General features: G+C 37.1%; 1 protein-coding gene across 2 annotated transcripts in view; it reads left to right on the forward strand.

The window, feature by feature from the left end:
- Nucleotides 1–19,743, forward strand: part of dennd1b (DENN/MADD domain containing 1B) — a 139,577-nt gene that overhangs the window by 71,528 nt on the left and 48,306 nt on the right. For both annotated transcript variants that reach the window (XM_055217894.2, XM_055217893.2), the window contains 5 exons: nt 3,247–3,300; nt 3,769–3,879; nt 11,542–11,642; nt 17,611–17,656; nt 18,869–18,970. In XM_055217894.2, coding sequence (XP_055073869.2) covers nt 3,247–3,300; nt 3,769–3,879; nt 11,542–11,642; nt 17,611–17,656; nt 18,869–18,970 — 414 coding nt within the window. The remainder of the gene's footprint in view (nt 1–3,246; nt 3,301–3,768; nt 3,880–11,541; nt 11,643–17,610; nt 17,657–18,868; nt 18,971–19,743) is intronic.

The following is a 19,743-nucleotide window of genomic DNA, read 5'->3' on the forward strand; positions in this document are numbered from 1 at the left end:
ATCACTGTTGCGTTCTGGTTAACATCTTTGGCTCTTCAAAGATAGGATTGGCAACGCAAAATTTGGTAATATTTTATTGTGTGCAACTTTAAAATAAGGATGTGCGAACAACATTTTGGAAATGCTTATTCTGGCTATAATCAAGACGTTTATGCATTATGCTGTACACTCACAAAAAAAATGCTGGGCTATTTTAAATCCACATTGGGTCAAAAAGGGACGATCCCAACAGCTGAGTTGTACTTTAACCTATGCTTGTTTGTTTTAAAGGGGACATTTCATGAAAATCTGACTTTTTACATGTTTAAGGGCTATAATTGGCTCCCAACACTGCAAAAAATGACTGGGCCCTATTTTAACGATCTAAGCGCATTGTCTAAAGCGCACAGTCTAAATGGGTGTTTCCGATGCCACTAATTTACCGACGGGTAAAATGGTTTGTGTGTCGAGTGCATGGTCGTAAAGAGTTGTTCCTATTCACCTAATGAGTAATGGGTGTGTTTTGGGCGTAACGTGCAATAAACCAATGAGAGTCTCAGCTCTCAACCCCTTTAAAAGCCAGTTGCGCTGGCGCTATGTTTAATCTCTATTTAGATGACAGACTTTGTAAACTGAAAAACTAAGCACAGGAAGAACACCACCCGTTTAAGAATAATGTTAAAAAATTTGTTGTTTTTAATTTTATTGAAATTTTAATTTTTTGGATTAAAAGCCTTTTTCTTTCTGTCATAGAAGTACAAATAGCAGGCTTATAATTGCAATAAATGTATTGATATCCTACATAATCATTGTAATCTCATAAAATAATTAGCAAATATGCAAGAAAAGGTTTGAACTCTAACAAGAGATAAAGAATTTACAAACGTGCAGAGAGCCGCTTCAGTACTCCGACAGCGGCATGGGATTTTTAAAAAGCATTACTTAAAATGTTTCTCATCTCACCATATCTACAGGTACAGAGTCATCATATACAATAAATCCGTAGGGTAGCATATAAATAACTTTAAAAACAGATGCAGTTGTTTAAAGCAAAGCATTTATTGCTACATGTGAAGCAGCTCTTTACGCCTTCTAACGTCTCATAATTAGTCCTCATTTATATCCAAGAAACTCAAAAATAATCTTTTACATTTCAATCCTTTAATCTTGTATATTTAAAAGCGTTTTTGTGCTGCTGCGCATTCATGTATGTGATAAGCAAACCCACATTGTCGTCCCGTTTATAGGCGCATATTACTAACGCGCTCTTTAAATAACAAAAAAAAACATATTGCGCAGGTTTTAGTTGGTCAATGGCGTAGTCTATTTTAGTTGCCCCAAAATAGCAACGCGCCAACAATGTGCCTGAACACACCTCGTTTTCAGACTAGAACGCCCATGGGCGCAAAATTGGATGCAAATGCATTTGCTATTTAAACAACGTGGCGTTAAACGTTAATATGATAATTGCGCAGGGTGGAAACTAGCAAAATACAATTGCGCTGCATTGCGCCGGGTTTAAGATAGAGCCCTTAAAGTTTGGCATAATTAAGGGCGTGGCCACTTGAGTGACGGTTGAACAGCCACTGCTGTCACTAGAGTCGAGCTAGGCGGCCGTGGTTTCAGCAAACAGTCACCTTAGATTCACCCACGTCCCGCCTAATTGCCCATTTTCGGATATCCGTGAGTGATGCACGGTGACGCCAAGATGGCGAAGGCAGGCACAGCCTACTTTAAACTTCAAAAACAATCTTCAGAAATCTATGGGTGACGTCACAGACACTACGTCCAATTTTTTTTACAATCTATGGCACTATCCAACCACAGCACTCCCATTTAGAGTTCAGCTCATTTGCATTTAGAAGGACACGCCCAAAAAGGCACATTTTACTTCACACCTACAAAGTGCCCATTTTAACTTGTTATAATAAATTATCTATATGATATCTTGAGCTATAACTTCACATACGTACTCTGGCGACACCAAATATTTATTTGACATTTTACGAAATCTTGTGACATGTCCCCTTTAAATCGTTGTTGGTCATGGTCTAATATAATACAATAATATAATATTTTCTTGGTTAATTTAACCCAACAGCTTGGTTTGTCCCTTTTTGACCTAATGCTGGGTTGAAAATAACAGTGCAACAGATTGCCGGGTCTCCGGACGTTCCTAAAGGATACTTTTTATTTTGGCTTAAACCAAAAAACAAATATATGCATTGCTCATAGACATCCATGGCATTACGCCAGACACAACATTTCAAAGTAGATTTTACTGTGCAAACTTTCTAACTGATAAAGCTAAATTAAAACTTAAAAAACAAGTTAACTTTACAAACGGCCAACGAGTTGTTTATGTTTGACCCATCGCTACTATTAGATTGTGTTAGGTTAGTGCATGTAACGTTTGAGATTGTGTTTGTATTTGGATGTGCCGGTGGTGGGTGCTGCGTTTCTGATCACAGATCAGCAGGCAGAGTACAGCGATAACAAGCATTTTGATAATGTGTGATTTTTATAAACACGGCTGCGATGTGTCGGCCACCGCCAGCTGGAACTGCAGTCCATTACATGGAGGGCGGTCAGCTGCTCAGTATGGGAAAATAAACACGTGTCAGATTTTTGCTCGGACAGCTCCAAACTATTTATGTTTATGCGATTATATTAGAAAGATAGTCTGGACAAACACACTGAAACCCCCAGATAAATCATTTTGACATTGCACAGAGCTAACCTCACATCTGAGGCCATTTAATCACGGCATCCAAAATACATCAGAGGATGCAAGTTTAACATATGCAAAAGCAGTGAAACTTTAACCTATGTGCCTAGCAACAGATGGGTACTTTTTACACACGGCGAGCCTCGGGAAAGAGCGAAATACGCTACGCAGGCAAACAAACGCGTTAAAGTTAGCATGCAGCGTGGGATATTTGCACCAGAGCCTCTTTGATCCACACATTAAACCTGTTCGTCTGTTCAAACGTACGCCTGGCAGACCCCTCTGATACTGTCAGACAAAGCAGTTGGCTTTTGTACCTTAATAAAGACTTTCTCTCCGATGCGGGGAGTCTCCTCTGGTGTCCACGGGGGATCAACGTTTGTTGATTTCATATATTTTTATCTGTTGTCTGTATGTGTGATGTTAACAAGCACAGACACGGTTCAGGCTGATCACGAGGAAGCAGACAGTGAGCACTAAATAGTTGTGGGTTGCTTGATGGTGACCTTTACTTTATCTGTTCTGTGTGTTTCCCTCAGCATTCAGGCTTCATAGCTCCGGATATTAACAGACTACCCACCATACCTGAAAGTGTGAGTATATGCTGTTTTTGATGTTTGACTGTATATCCAGTTTGCAATGCATAAATACAATCGCCACTAAGAAGTCTTATATAAGTCTTATATTTTAATATCAAACGAAGCAGTCGAGCTAAAATTGTATTAAAAAGTTTAAAAGTATATAATTCATGTGTCAAACTACAAAACTGGTCAAGTTTAGTTAGGTTTGTAGACAAAGTATAATTGTGCCAACATATTAATTTGTTTCATTACAAAAAATATATTTAAAATGGATGTTCTGGACTTGATTATGAAGAAAAGTAGCCAAAAACATCCCGGAATAGATGGGATTTTTATAAATACTGTTTTTACAGCATCCCAAAAGACTTGGAAACATTATTCCCATAGTTCCACGCAATTATTTTCTTACTTTTTGTCTTATTTGTCCGAATACTTCAGTGGCTCTGTGACAAGTATCATAAGTATTTGATTTCATTCCAGCGAAATTTAACGGAGTACTTTGTAGCAGTGGATGTGAACAACATGTTGCACCTCTTTGCCAGCATGCTGCATGAGCGACGCATCATCATTACCTCAAGCAAGCTTAGCACTGTGAGTTCCTGATGTTATTCTCATTTACACTTTCAGCTTTCCTGTTATTAAAACACAAGGTAGATTAAATGATATCTTTTGGAAAGCATCCAAAGTATTGTTGCATAAATCTGTATTTCTTCTATACAGGGCTTGTTTCATCCATTACAGTACCTTTCTATAAAAGTAATACATGTGTGATGATTTAATACATTATGATGCTTTAGTATAATTGCGATGTTATTACCTAATTCTATTAATTTTATCTCCTTAAACTTTTTTGAAGTAATGCACACCTAAATAAAAATATCAATATAAGGATATAAACTGTTAGTGCTGTATCATTACAAATTGAATCGCAATATACTGTACATTGTTACTTATGTGACCCTAGACCACAAAATCTGTTGTGTAAGAGTCAATTTTTTGAAATTGAGATTTATACATAATCCAAAAGCTAAATAAATAAGCTTTCCGTTGATGTATGGTTTGTTTTGGACTAGGAATGAATAACGATTAATCGCGATTAATCTATAGCAGAATAAAAGTTTTTGTTTAGCCTGGTGGTGTAATGGTGTGGGGGATGTTTTCTTGGCACACTTTAGGCCCCTTAGTGCCAAATAGGCTTCGTTTAAATGCCACGGCCTACCTGAGCATTGTTTCTGACCATGTCCGTCTCTTTATGACCACCATGTACCCATCCTCTGATGGCTACTTCCAGCAGGATAATGCACCATGTCACAAAGCTCGAATCATTTCAAATTGGTTTCTTGAACATGACAATGAGTTCACTGTACTAAAATGGCCCCCACAGTCATCAGATCTCAAACCAATAGAGCATCTTTGGGATGTGGTGGAACGGGAGCTTCGTGCTTTGGATGTGCATCCCACAAATCTCCATCAACTGCAAGATGCTATCATATCAATATGGGCCAACATTTCTAAAGAATGCTTTAGCACGTTGTCGAATCAATGCCACGTAGAATTAAGGCAGTTCTGAAGGCGAAAGGGGGTCAAAACAGTATTAGTATGGTGTTCCTTATAATCCTTTAGGTGAGGGTATATGTATTTTAAGAAAAAATATATATTTATATATTAAGTATTTATATATGAAGAGTTTTGTTGCAAAACGAGATAACTCAGTTTTTTTTCAGAAATCTTGTTTTTTGGTTGTGCATTCCAATTAATATCAATTCAACTGCAGTTGGTTTGTTTTGATTTAAACCTTCATAACTTAAAAAATACAGCTAAGTAGCACCATAAAACAAAATAATAACATGATAACATAATAATAAACATGTTTTGACAAAAATATTAAAAACTGAGTTATCTCGTTTTGCAACGAAACGCTTCATATATAAATTATACATAAATATACAAATGTATATACACATGTAAACATTTCTTAAATATATGCATGCATGTGTTTGCATTTATCTATACAAAGTTATTATACACAGTTCACACACACACACATATATTATGTAAACAAAAACTTTTATTCTGCTATAGATTAATCGCGATTAATCGTTATTCATCCCTATTTTGGGCAATATATGGTCAAGATACAATGATTTGAAAAACTTAAGAGTGCAAATCTGAATATTAAAAAAGAATATTAAGAAAAGTCCAAATTAAGTCTTTATCATACATATTAATAATAATAAAAAAAGTTTGTTTTAGAACTCACTACTGGCTAACCGCTGTAATGACCTTGTTGACTGAATGGGGGGGGGGGAGTTGTAAGCTTTTACATAAACCAAACTTGAATGGAAAATCACTTAGGATTTTTGGCATAAAAGAATAATTGATAATTTTGACCTAGGGCTGTCAAACGATTAATCACGATTAACCGCATATAAAATAAAAGTTTGTGTTTGCATATTATATGTGTTTGTACCGGGTGTGCCTCATAAGTGTTTATGCAAAAACACTTTTATTTTGTATGCGATTAATCGTGATTAATCTTTTGACAGCCCTTATTTATTTATTTTTATATAATTTATATTATATATAAATAAATAAAAATATATCTAAAAAACATTTTCTTAAATGTATACATGCATGTGTGTGTGTTTATATATAAATAATAATTACACATAGTACAAACACACATAATATGCAAACACAAACTTTAATTTTGTATGTGATTAATCGCGATTAATCGTTTCTATAAATATACCGGTGCGACTTACGACTGCTTTTGTGGTCCACAGTCACATGTGGTTATGCACAGACCTACTCTACACTGATTTAGCCCTGTGTTCTTGAGGCCTGTGCTCCATATTGTCAGATCTCTTATTGGATCCCTGACTTTTCTACGTATCGTCTTTCTGACTCTTCTTCCTTAAGGGAGTGGGCGCTTATCGCACGGGGCGGACGATTCTCCAAACTTTCCTGACAGTTGGTGAAACGGCGGCAAGTGATGTCATTCGCTCCCTATCTCCCAGATCCTCCCAGAGCATCTGCGGAGGGAGACGTGCTCCTGCCGACAGCTCCGGAATCGAGGGGTTCCCCTCGGAGCCTGCCGCCCTCATACCGTGTGCTCACTGACACGAGGGGTTAGAATGTGTAAATCATTCGTCTCTTGGGTAGATAGTTTTTTTACCCTCTCTTAACTTGATTTATCGCTTTGCAGAATGGGAGGGCAGGCGGCCTTGAGTTAAAAAAAAACGAATATGCCGAAACAGCTACTTCGAAGACCGGTGTTATTAAAGTTCTTAAGACTTTTATCTTCTCAAATCCCGAAACTATCCATCTTTCTCTGTTTAGGGTTTGGCAGCGCAAGGGTATAGAATAGTCTCAAGTTTGTTGTGTCTCTTCAAGGACATAGGACGGTAGCTAGGGTGTGGTCAACCCCACAACCACCGTTTCTCCCGCAAGCCGAGGAGAACATACATTATGCATGCTGCCAGCAGGCCCTCAGTGTTTTGAGCCCCCTGTGAACCTGCTGTGTCAGTCTAGCAGAACATGGGTGCACAGTCGCCTGTATTGGAAAGCAAAGGAATAAATCATGATTTTACAACAATGCATCACTTGACTTATTGCTGTTTTGTGACCAGAGGTAAGGAGGTACCACTGTTTTAAAACCATGTCGCAGGCTTCGGGAGGCAGCCGCCCATGCAGTCTTGTCATATGCCAGTATAATTGTGCTGCATCAGGATCCTTCTAACTAGTCAGCTGGGAGGCCCCGGCGCGATTCATCCGCGAGACCCCCTCGGCCGGCCCCGAGTCTTGACAGCCGCCTTCTCATCATGCTGTCAGTGGTATGCTAACAAGTCCCGATGCCGTCTTGGCCACTGAGGTTCCTCACATATACACATTTTCCACCCTCACACTGCCTTCTTTTTTACGCTCTACTCAGCAATCCGCTGTCCTCTTTCTGTTCTTTCTTCAAGCATCTCTCTTACCACACCTTTAATAGACATTTTACCTTCCTCGGGCACTACCTGTTCTCTTCTTTGTGCCGTTGTGTTGCACCGGCTGCCGTGGGAGGTGGATTAGTGGTGTTCGGTGCCCCGTGCCCTACCTCTGCCTTTTCTTTTTTTAATGCCACCTCCTTGTTAGCGATACACCTGTGCCGGCGCTCCGCGCGTTTGTCAACAGGAGGGGAGAGAGAGGCCTGGTAATTGGGAAACAAGGAGACGGCCAGGGGAGAGAAGTCTCGCAGGTAGCAGAAGTCAGCGCAGACCGCGGCGCTGTCACCCTTGTCAGGGGGAATCGCACCTCTAGTCGCTAGTCTGCCCCAATCACAGATTCCACTGTGAGCTTTGTTGTGCTTATCAAAAAACAGGACCTCTTTGTCTATTCCTGGAGAAGTTGCCATGGATATTTTTGAACCCCGGCTTCTCCCTAGATGTAGGGAATATGTTCGTCAACTTGTTTACATAGACAGGGTTCACTGGAAAAGGTTGTAACAAAGCATATCTTTATACTTCATCTGGGGAATATATCTCAGACAGACAAAATAGTACAAATCTACTCCTAGAGATGAGTATGAATGCGGTTTGATTTTGAGCCGCGAGTGCCGTGACTGTCACCTGATTGGACGAAACCTGAGTTCAATGAACCAACAGTGCAAGATCCTATCTTTTTATCTCAAAAGAAATTGTACAGTCTGTTTCCAGCACAGCTTAGCTGTATGAATCCTGTTTCTGCTCTTATATTTACATTTTATCGAAAGCGCATTCAAGCTATACATTTTATTGGTAAAAATAACCCCTGACCTTTGCGATGCAAACCCAATGCACTGCAGGTTGAGCTACACCGCTTTGAACATTGCTTATATTACATTTAATACACGAATCAGCCTTGGACGTCAAGATTTTTATGTCGGGATTTGATCTTTTCCAGCCGGGTGTTTTCAGTGGGTGTTTAGAGAGGGGCTGATATAATGCAGATGTGTACATAATGCAGTTTAATGATAGCAAATGAGATGTAGATTAAACCACTGAAATGAACACTGCACATAACATGCACTAGATTATGTGTAGTAAATATAGACGAAGGAAAAATGTGAAAGCGAAAATTGTTTATTTAAAGGGACATTCCACTTTTTTTGAAAATATGCTCATTTTCCAGCTCCCCTGGAGTTAAACATTTGATTTTTACCGTTTTGGAATCCATTCAGCTGATCTCCGGGTCTGGCGCTACTACTTTTAGCATAGCTTAGCACAATCCATTGAATTGTATTAGACCAATAGCATCGCGCCAAACAATAACCAAAGAGTTTCAATATTTTTCCTAATTAAAACTTGACACTTCTGTAGTTACATCGTGTACTAAGACCGACGGAAAATTAAAAGTTGTGATTTTCTAGGCAGATATGGATAAGGACTTTGCTGCCGTAACATGGCTGCAGCAGGCGTAGTGATATTACGCACTGCCCGAAAATAGTTGAAAGTAACCAAGGGGACTAGCCATATCTGCATAGAAAATTGCAACTTTTAATTTTCTGTCGGTCTTAGTACATGATGTAACTACAGAAGAGTCAAGTTTTAAATAGGAAAAATATAAAAACTCTTTGGTTATTTTTAGCGCAATGCTAATTGTCTAATCAGATTCAATGGATCGTGCTAAGTTATGCTAAAAGTGCTAGCGCCAGACCCGGAGATCAGCTGAATGGATTGCAAAACAGTAAGAATCAAATGTTTAAAGGTGCAGTGTGTAAATTTTAGCGGCCTCTAGTGGTGAGGTTGCAACTTGCAACCAATAGGTCAGTCCACTGCTCACCCCTCGCTTTTGAAACGCATAGAGAAACTACGGAAGCCGCCACCGGAAAAACATGTCATCGACGGAGAAAATGTTTGTCCGTTATAGCGGCACAAAATGGCGACTTTCACGTAGATAAAAACGTCTAATTCTAAGGTAATAAAAACAAAACGATTCATTATAAAAAAAGTCTTTATACACCCCTGATAATATTTTTTTTGCATTTCTGTCAGATCCTTTAAAAAATTACACACTGCACCTTTAACTCTAGGGGAGCTGGAAAATGAGCATATTTTTTTTTTAAAAAGTGGAATGTCTCTTTAATGACAAGACTTTAAAGTCTGTTTGGGTTTGAAGCGATTAAATCGAGTTGCACATTTCATGCCAGTATTTATTGCTAGGAATTAATGTGTTAATGTCATGATTTTTGTAAATGTGAATTTTCATTGTTTTTAGAATTAAACCGTTGTATATTCAGTCAATTTCCTGTCAGTTCATAAAAGGTCTACATTTTGTGTTATTTGAGATACTGTGCTCCAGAATGGCCTTATTGGGATCTGTTGTTTCTTAAAATCCACATGCTTTTGTGTAATCTGCTCTACATGGTTGGTCTCAGTAGAGAAGACCTCCACTTGTTCCCGGCACGCTCATTACCGCTAACCGGCACGCTAGTACCGCTAGTGGTACCTTACAGGTCTCCAGCCCTGCATCAAAACGAACCACAACCCAGCATTTCTTCTTATGGACAGCTGCTTAGTTTAGTGAAATATCGAGCTTACATCTTGCATTTTTTTATGACCATTTGGTATTCTTGATTTATATTTTATATCACAGCTTGAGATTGTTAGCAGTAGGACAGTTATTCTGATCTTCCTATTTATTAGTCGCTTAAAGGAAATCACGAAGGATTCTGATTAAATCTCGCAAAAAAAAACTTGTGTGGGAAAAATCCCAAGAGTTAATTTGTTTTTGAATTCCACCTTTTAATGTTTATCTCGGTTTCGCCACCTCCTTTTCATGACTCTCACCTTTGAGATGAGGCGGTGTAGATCCGCTTTTAAGACGAGAATAAATCGAGCCAATTTTGCTTGTCTGTGGACATTGTTTAATTAGTTGGAAGGCATTATAAAGCTTTCTTACCCATCTCTACGTGGTACGAAAGGTCCCCCTCTAGGATATTAGATGAGAAAAGTGTTTCTTTGCAGCGCGGTGACCTCTCAGAATGATTCATTTAATGGACCTTGAGAAAAAAAAAGGATCCTGAACAGAAAGCTTTGATATCAACCAAACTTCACGCTGCATAAATATTCATTTTTTTTCTTCTAAAGTGCCTGGCCGAAATTAGATCTGTCACAACGCAAGCCTTTTCATTATTTTTAGAGAAACGCGCAACAAATTTGCATATGTAAAAATGCGTGACAGTATATTACGACAGTATTAATTAAAAGCAACTCTCTGTTTCTTGACTCAATAGGTCATATCTTATCCACAGCGTTTACGTTTGACCACATTGTCACAAACTTTTTTTTTTGAACACCCTCTCCCATGGGCTCCACAAAGCCTGAGGACGTCACCAAACCCTGTTTGTAAATGAGGGATGATGCGCAGCTTTGGACAGATATCCGCAACGCTAGCTGTTGTGCCAGCGCCAAGCTTGGTTGGTTTTACTGGTCAATTGTGATATTGTGTGTGTCAGTGAGCAGGGGGGTCTCTTGATACTCCGAAGCCATGGTTCACACATTACTGGAAGATCCGATTGTCAAGACCCCCCCCATCCGGCCCTTCTCCCTGTGGTATTCCTACAGCTCACAGTCTCTCTTGGCTAACTCATGTTTCATTCTTTGGCAATTTGCCCTAATGAAGTCCCAGAGGAGCCTTCAGACCTCTGTTCTTTTTCCATATTTAATCATGTTATTTTAATCTGGAAGATGAGGAAGCTCTTGTGTATGTGCGTGTGCGCGAGCGTGCGTACGCGCCACACAGGTCATTACAACTGCTAGGTAGCCATGAGGGGGATTCAGGGTGTGGTGTGGGGGTCACTTGGGTGTTCACTCATTAAACATCCGCACCAGCGCTGTAATTAACAGTTCGCTGCTAGTAAAGTTAGATTGTGTATAACTGTAACAAAGCATCATTAATTTTGTAAAGGCGCTAAAGCCGCGACACCTTCAGTTATGGGCTTTGGTGTATTTTTAGGGCCTCGATTGATGTCCTGATTTGCGATTGGTTCAAACCTGTCCTGTTGACATCAGAGCGAACATGGAGAGCAGGAACCAAAACAGGAATCGTTCTTTTTTTTTATTTAGCCTTTGATAGATGATGAGGATAACTGTATTTAATCCTGCGTTCTTTCCTGGCCCCCCAAAATGGAATCGCCTTAAGCAAAGCACATTAAACAGCAGGTTCATCGGTTTTTAAAGGAATGTTTTTCTCATGCTGTCATATGTTTGTCTCTGTGCTTTCTTCTTATAGTTAACTGCATGCGTGCATGGATCCACCGCTATGCTTTACCCCATGCACTGGCAGCACATCTTCATCCCTGTTCTTCCCCCTCACCTGCTAGACTACTGCTGGTAAGAGCTCTGCTTATACGCACACACACTCATGGAAAATAATACACACTTACACTTCTGGTATAGACTTGTTGTTGTTTTTTTGCTCTGAAACTGTGCATTTAGTGTTTTATTTTTATGTTGTAAGCAGAATCTGCTGATTTTTTCACATTGTACAACAGTACTGCTTTTTATCCTTAAGAAATTTTCACCCAAATGTATCGAATAAACATGCATATGTATAATTTTGATCAAAAGTCTAATTTGTCAAAGCTGTCACGGGGCCAGTACCCTTTAAAAAAGCCCTAACATCTTCTATTAGGAATAGATATGTATTCATTTGGTACCAATTTGTATTTCTCCAAATATGAACTCTTTAGATGCAAAGCTGGACTTTTTAAAAAGATACTGCTTAGGTGATTTTAACAATTAATCAACTTTTTGACCGATTAATCGATAATAATTAAATCGATAAAACTTAACAATGGTTTAAAAAGCAAGGTCATGCACGTGCGTGTGGTGCCTGCACTAAACACATACAGCAGGAGAAAAAAATGAAGCGAGCGCGCAGAAGTTAAACTAGCCATGCAACTAGTGAACGCAACGAAATGGCATCCGCAGCTGATAGGGGCCGAAACAGAATATGCAAATACAGTTAGCTTACTAAAAGCAAAGACCCTCTCTAGGGAAGCCTGCAAGCTTAGCATTAAAACGTTGCTAATGCTGGAAAGGAGACCAGAGGCCGTTTTTTAAGGAACAGATTAAAATATAATCTTATAATCCACTTTTTTAAGAAGATATGCTTATTTTCCAGCTCCCCTAGAGTTAAACATTTGATTTTTACCTTTTTGGAATCCATTCAGCTGATCTCCAGGTCTGGCGGTACCACTTTTAGCATAGCTTAGCATAATTCATTGAATCTGATTAGACCATTAGCATTGCGCTAAAAATAACCAAAGAGTTTCGATATTTTTCCTATTTAAAACTTGACTCTTCTGTAGTTACATCGTGTGCAAAGACGATGTAACTTTTGAGCGCGATGCTAAATGGTCTAATCAGATTTAATAGATTGTGCTAAGCTATGCTAAAAGTGATAGCGCCAGACCCGGAGATCGGCTGAGTGGATTCCAAAACGGTAAAAATCTAATGTTTAACTCGAGGGGAGCTGAAAAAATTAGCATTTTTTCCAAAAAAGTGGTGTCTCTTTAAATTCTGGCAAGAAATTGTAAAATGTAAACTGCAACTAATGGTATAATACTGAAGGCTGCGATCTCCATAATTTAAGTTTCTTTGCTGAGAGTACGCCGGAGGTCTAAGCTGAGGTGACGATGGGAAATGTGTCCTTTGTATGCTTCTTGGATAATATTACAACAGTGTATCAACCAATCGGAAAGCGAGGTGAAAAACTAGAAAAATAACACTTGATGATAATATATATATATATTTTTTATGACAATGACGCATGGACTTACTTGCGACTGTTACCAGAGTTACACCATATGTGTCTATTAGTCATTATATTTCATTACGAGATTAATTGAAATCGGTGATTTTATCAAAGCACCAACTACATTGACTCATTTTACAATCCCACTACCATGTTATTTAGACAAAAAAAATTTTTTTTTGATTGCCTCACACTTTCTTGTAATTTCAAGGCTTATTGCACTATTACAGTTAACCATTATTCGATTGATTGATTGTTAATTTAAAGGAATAGTCTACTCATTTTCAATATTAAAATATGTTATTACCTTAACTAAGAATTGTTGATACATCCCTCCATCATCTGTGTGCGTGCACTTAAGGGCTGGAGTGCGCTGCGACGCTTCGATAGCATTTAGCTTAGCCCCATTCATTCAATGGTACCATTTAGAGATAAAGTTAGAAGTGACCAAACACATCAACGTTTTTCCTATTTAAGACGAGAAGTTATACGAGCAAGTTTGGTGGTAGAAAATAAAACGTAGCGGATTTAAAAGAGGAACTATATTTTATGGCGTAATAGCACTTTTGGGAGTATTTCGACTCGGCGCAGTAACACCCTCCCTCTCCCATTATGAGAGTGAGAAGGGGAGCGGACTTTTCAGGCGAGTCGAAGTACTCCCAAAAGTGCTATTACGCCATAAAATATAGTTCCTCTTTTAAATCCGCTTAGAAAAGCGCTACGTTTTATTTTCTACCACCAAACTTGCTCGTATAACTACTCGTCTTAAATAGGAAAAACGTTGATGTGTTTGGTCACTTCTAACTTTATCTCTAAATGGTACCATTGAATGAATGGGGCTAAGCTAAATGCTATCGAAGCGTCGCAGCGCGCTCCAGCGCTTACGTGCACGCACACAGATGATAGAGGGATGTATCAACAATTTTTAGTTAAGGTAATAACATATTTTAATATTGAAAATGAGTAGACTATTCCTTTAAACGACCATTGAATATGGAAAATTGCATAAATTGACATCCCTGGGGTGCATATTTATGACCATTTTTTTGTGACAGTCCAAATTTTTGTTGCTGAAACATTATCTCATTCAAAAATATTTAAAAACATAAACAGTACTTTCTCGAGTTCATACTTCTGTAAACTGACAAGTTATCAGTCGATGACCGGACTTATCACTAACATAGAGAACATTCTGAACCGTCTTCCAAAACATCCCTTGCCCTAATGAATATCTTCTACCGTGTCTGAGATCCTGAAGATTTATTAGAGCCAATGCCACCGCACCAAGTTTTTATTTTACCCGTCATATACAGCTTGAGAGACAGACAGATTTCCACATGCCAACTGTGGGCTGAAACCGTGACCACACTCTTTAACGTACAGCCCTGCTCTATAGCAGGACTCTATAGCCTTAAATTGACAGACTTGTGCTGTCATGCTTGACACCGAGCCTCTTGTTTAAGAGCAAAAATGCTCTTAAAAACAGTCATGTACAAGCTGTTTATGTTGTTATACAGAGTAAACCAGTTTTTAACAGCGGGGATGTTTTCCAGTCCATTTCAGTAAAATAATTACACTATAGAAACAGGATTATAATTTTCTTTTAGACGGGAGTGCATTGGTCATAATGACCGATATTAGAAATGATGGGAATTTGGCTGTCGTAACAAAGTTACATTTAACAACAATGACGTGACATGCTTGTCAGCGGGCCTGCATGTCAGTTAAATCCTCGGCCTTAACAGATGCAGCAAGCGAGACTGTGGCTTATTAGCCGCGTAACCTGATTGAGCCAGCGCTGCAGCGGCTACCCAAACCTATCTAATTACACAGCCCGGACTCGCCTCGCTCAAAAGGGACACTCGCCAATTACACTAATCACCTTCACCACTCAAAAGCGCCCATTCCAGGAAACAGCCGAGGATACTAATAAAGTTTAGCTGCTGATGAATGCTGCGTCACGGGTTACATTTAAAACATGGCCTGTTTTTCTAAATGGAAATTCAGGTAGAAACCAAAACAAAAAGGTTTAGGGTTTTGAAAAACTTAGTAAAATACATAATTATGATTATAACACTTTACAGTAAGGTTGTATTTGTTAACTTTTTAGTTAATGGATTAGCTAACATGAACAAACAATGAACAATACTTTTTTTTAATTTTAGTTCATGATAATTTCAGCATTAACTCGGTGATTCTCACGAATTCCAGACTTAATAAGTGTCCAGCATCAGATTTTTTTTTTAAAGCCCTTGAAGCCATTTTTTGTTTGCACATATAAGATTAAGTTTTGAACGTAAACATTATTTTTAGAGGATTACATTTTTTTCCTATTTTTTAGATTACCATTATCAAAAATTATCATTACCGCAACATGATATTACATTGTAAAAAGTAATACCTAGATCTAACTTATAAAAAGTGAGGCAAGTGATTGCATGGGAAGTTTTAGGTTGAGTCAACTTGCAACCTTTTTTTAAGTATAATAAACACTGTAATATTACTTAATACAAATGCAACAAAATTAAGTTTAGTAAACTAATAGTTTAGTATTACTCTGTTAGTTTAATTTACTTTTCTTGGTACATGTAACTTTTTTATGGTTTGTTGTTGTTTCCATAAACATTGATTTAGAGTTCATATTTCTGTGAGATGAGGGCACGTATTGTTTATTCAATCAATGCGCCCACCCAATTTCGTTTTGGGCAGCTGGTAAGCGCGACATACTTCAGCAGTCTATGCACAAGCACCAGCCTTCTGAACAATGGTAACTACAAAACTCAAAGATGAAACAAAACTCATCCAAATCTTGAAGATAAATGAACATTAAAAACTAACAAGTCTTTATTTTTAGTTAAAAACACATCAAAAAGAGTTTAAATTCAAATTATACTCTCCAAATGCAATCCTGTGCAAAGCATGCTGGGAACTACGAGTCCACTGCCTAGTTAGTTATGTTTAATAATAAAATCACGTAGTTTTAACACAAAATTATTAAGTTTTTTTTCTTCTTACAAATTTAAGTGGATTATACATGATAAAATGAAGTTGAATTTACTCAATGATGTGTTCATATAGAATTACTCAAATTATTCAAATTATTATGTTATTGTAACTCATATTTTGATTTTAAAAAAAATGTAACACAGTTTACTCATTTTATTTAGTTAAATCTACTAAGGCACAGAAACACTTTTTACAGTGTACATTAAATATATGCATTTACAAACTCATGTTTCGGTAATGAGAACTAAAAAGTTGTCTAGGTACTAAGACAAACAAAATTTCAACTTTTATCTGGTGAGAAAAATAAGAACTGCTTACCTGGTAGCCATCTTGAGTGTCGCAGTCAATTATGTCCCTTACAACAATTTTTTTTAAATGTTAGTTTTTTGAGGGCTTAAACAATGATTGAAAATTGTTGCGGAGGATGAGAAAATTGGTCTTGGACACATTTATATTCTTTATTATTGTCTCTACATTTACCAATGACCACCAAATACTACATGTTTCTTTACTGTAAATGTTTTTATTATAACATGCACTGAAGCTTTTTATTTTTTAGATTTTTTTTAATTATAAATATATTCCAGTCATGGACACATTGCGGTAATGAAAATGTTCCCTTTAAATGTGGAAAAAACAAAATTGGTTTGTATGATGTCATTTGAAATCATGTGCAAAATAGTATGTGAAGACATGTTTGTAACTGTATGCTCCTTTTTTTGATACTTTGCATTTACTTTTTTTATAAAAATGTTTCATGACGCCTTATAAGTCTAATTTCGGGAGAATCACCCAACTAATACATTTAAAAATCAAAAGTTGTTACATTAGTTAATGCTGAATGAACAAACATGAGCAATTGTTTTAGCAATAACTAACATTAACATTAATAAATGCTGAACAACTATATTGCTCGTTTTAATTCGATGTTAACTAATGCATTTATTTATGTTAACAAATACAACCTTATTGTCGTGTGCTTTATTTCTTAAGTTACTACATCAAATCTTAACAATTTTGTGACATTAGTTATTTATACAAAAGTCATTTGCTTGCATTCACTGAAGCCCATAAGATGCTTTCTCTGACGTCTCACATCATTTTGGTATAACCAAGTTTTATACAAACATGTGGAGTTCATGCCAGCCCAAAAACATGATGTCTTTAAAGCGTAAGGAGGATACCAAATACTAAGGAATTTGTTGTTTTCAGTTTTGCACTAAAATTGCTGTGCTGATAAAATCCTTTTTCAAAGACAAAACAAAAACTCAATTGTGGTTTCAAGGATTTGGACCTTATAGTCAGTTTACAATGATGTTAGTTTTTTTTATTAGTAAGAATTGATGCTACATGTTTAAATCATCTTGCATGTACATTATATTTGTGGCCAGTATAATCCATGTATTTCTTTTTAAAGGGACATAAGCAGATTTTATTTTTTTTAACTGCATTACGAAATTGCCCAACCAGCTCCCTCTTCTACAATAAAAGCTTTATTCGTGTTACTAATAGTGCACTGTGTTTTTTTCTCTCCAGCGCTCCCATGCCATATCTGATCGGAGTTCATCTCAGCCTTTTAGAGGTAAGTGACATAAATCTACAATGAGCTGCTCTTCATCATCTTAGGTGTTTTATCAGACGTGTTTGCAGCTTTTCGATATTATGTAAAGCTATCATTTTTTTTATTTATATACATTCACTATGCGAGACTTGAGGTCATAAAATCAACGTCCCTCTGAATCCATCACATCACACGCTCAAACCATCTAAGCCATCGGAGATGCTAATAACGCCGCATCCGCTTTGATGCATCATCGCCGAGCACAGGCAAACCTACAAAAATTGACACATTGTTTTTCGCTTTTCATCTCTCGGGCGCCCACGAGACATGAAAGAGCCGGAGAAACAAAGAGACGGCGTGTTTGGTTATTGAGAAACGGCACGTTGGTTGGAGGCAGACCTATAGCTTCACGCATGGATCTGATATCGCTGACAGTCGCGGCTGCGCCGGTGTTTATCACACGTTCACCCGCTGACAGCCCGGCCCTACCGTCCCCCCCTTCCGGCTGCACGTAATTAGACCAAATCAGCACACGGGCCGCCGTAGCAGCGACTGTCAAAAATGACAAACCAGAAATTTTTTACACACTTGGCTGTTTCCCCCACCTGCACCGGAGGAATAATTACTGGATTTGTCGCCACTACCGTGACTACAATTGTGTGGAAGCATTACAGCTCGTAACGTTTTTTAATTCCAAGTGCCTGACCAGAAGCTGTTTTATTATTTGAGTAGCTTATAAGAGTCACTTTTTTGTGTATGTAAGCTTTGCTTTAGTGCATAACTATTTTATTTCCATTCAACATTTAGTTTAGTTTAGTTTACTTTTCTAAATTGTGGTAATGACTAATTTAAGCACTGTAAACAATTTACTCAATTATCTGTTGAATATTCTGCTTTGTTTTAAAGAAATTAATTTTAAAACTCCACATTAGAATGTACATACTTTTACTTATCTAGTTCATTCTTGTCCACTTCAGTCATTACAGTAAAGTTGAAAATAAGAAAATAACAAAAAGAAAAAGATAATTTTTTTTTAAAGTTTACTACTTAAAGTATACAGAAAATACATTTAATTTGCATTTTAGCAACATACCATTTTAATAGTACAAATAACATCAATGCAGAAATAATAAACATCTTATCATTTGCTTCTGTAATGCATTTTAAAAAAGTATGCATATGTGTATTAGGACAGAAAAAGTGAAGACTATTTGTATGTTTTGTTGTTTCTAGCGGGTGAAGAGCAGGTCTCTCGAGGACGTGGTCATTCTGAACGTGGACACAAACACCCTGGAAAGCCCTACGGACGACTTGCACAACCTGCCCAGTGACGTGGTGAGTTACCCCACGTATGCAGTTACTTGCCATCTAAATGAAGACGTGCAATAGACCGCTGTTGATAGTTTATATGTAGCTATTATAATGACTACAGATTAACTCTGACCTTACTCGTAAACTAGTTTATTTATATAAATAGATATTTATTTGATAATCTTGTTTCCTGTTGATGTCTATGTGTTCCTCCAGAGGTTTAACTTCTGGGAATTATTATTATTATTATTATTTTTTAAGTATAGTGAAATAAACTCCCACACACACATGCACACACATGCCCAGATTTACCAAAAATGGGGACAAATATTAACTTTTATTAATTATAATTAACATATATCTATATTTATATTTTTATATATATTATATATATATATATTTATTTATATATATATATTTATTTATTTATATTTATAGATATATAGATATACATATATATATATATATATATATATAATTTTTTTTTTTTTTTTTTAGCCGAAGTGTTTGTCTATAGAAATTATTATATAAATAAATAAATATAATATATATATATATAATAATTTCTATAGACAAACACTTCGGCTAAAAGAAAACTTTTAGTATTTTCTAAATGTATATATAAAGACAGAATTAAAAGTAGATTTTGTCTGTTTTAGTTAACTTCTAGTTTGTCTCAAATTAAACTTAAGTAAACCCACACACACACCACTCGCATTACCATTTTCTTTCTGCTTTCTTTGTTCTAAGCCCACAGACACACACACACACACACACACACACGCACGCACACAAAC

Source organism: Misgurnus anguillicaudatus, chromosome 23 (assembly GCF_027580225.2).
Source record: "Misgurnus anguillicaudatus chromosome 23, ASM2758022v2, whole genome shotgun sequence".
In the NCBI taxonomy this organism is placed as follows: Eukaryota; Metazoa; Chordata; class Actinopteri; order Cypriniformes; family Cobitidae; genus Misgurnus; species Misgurnus anguillicaudatus.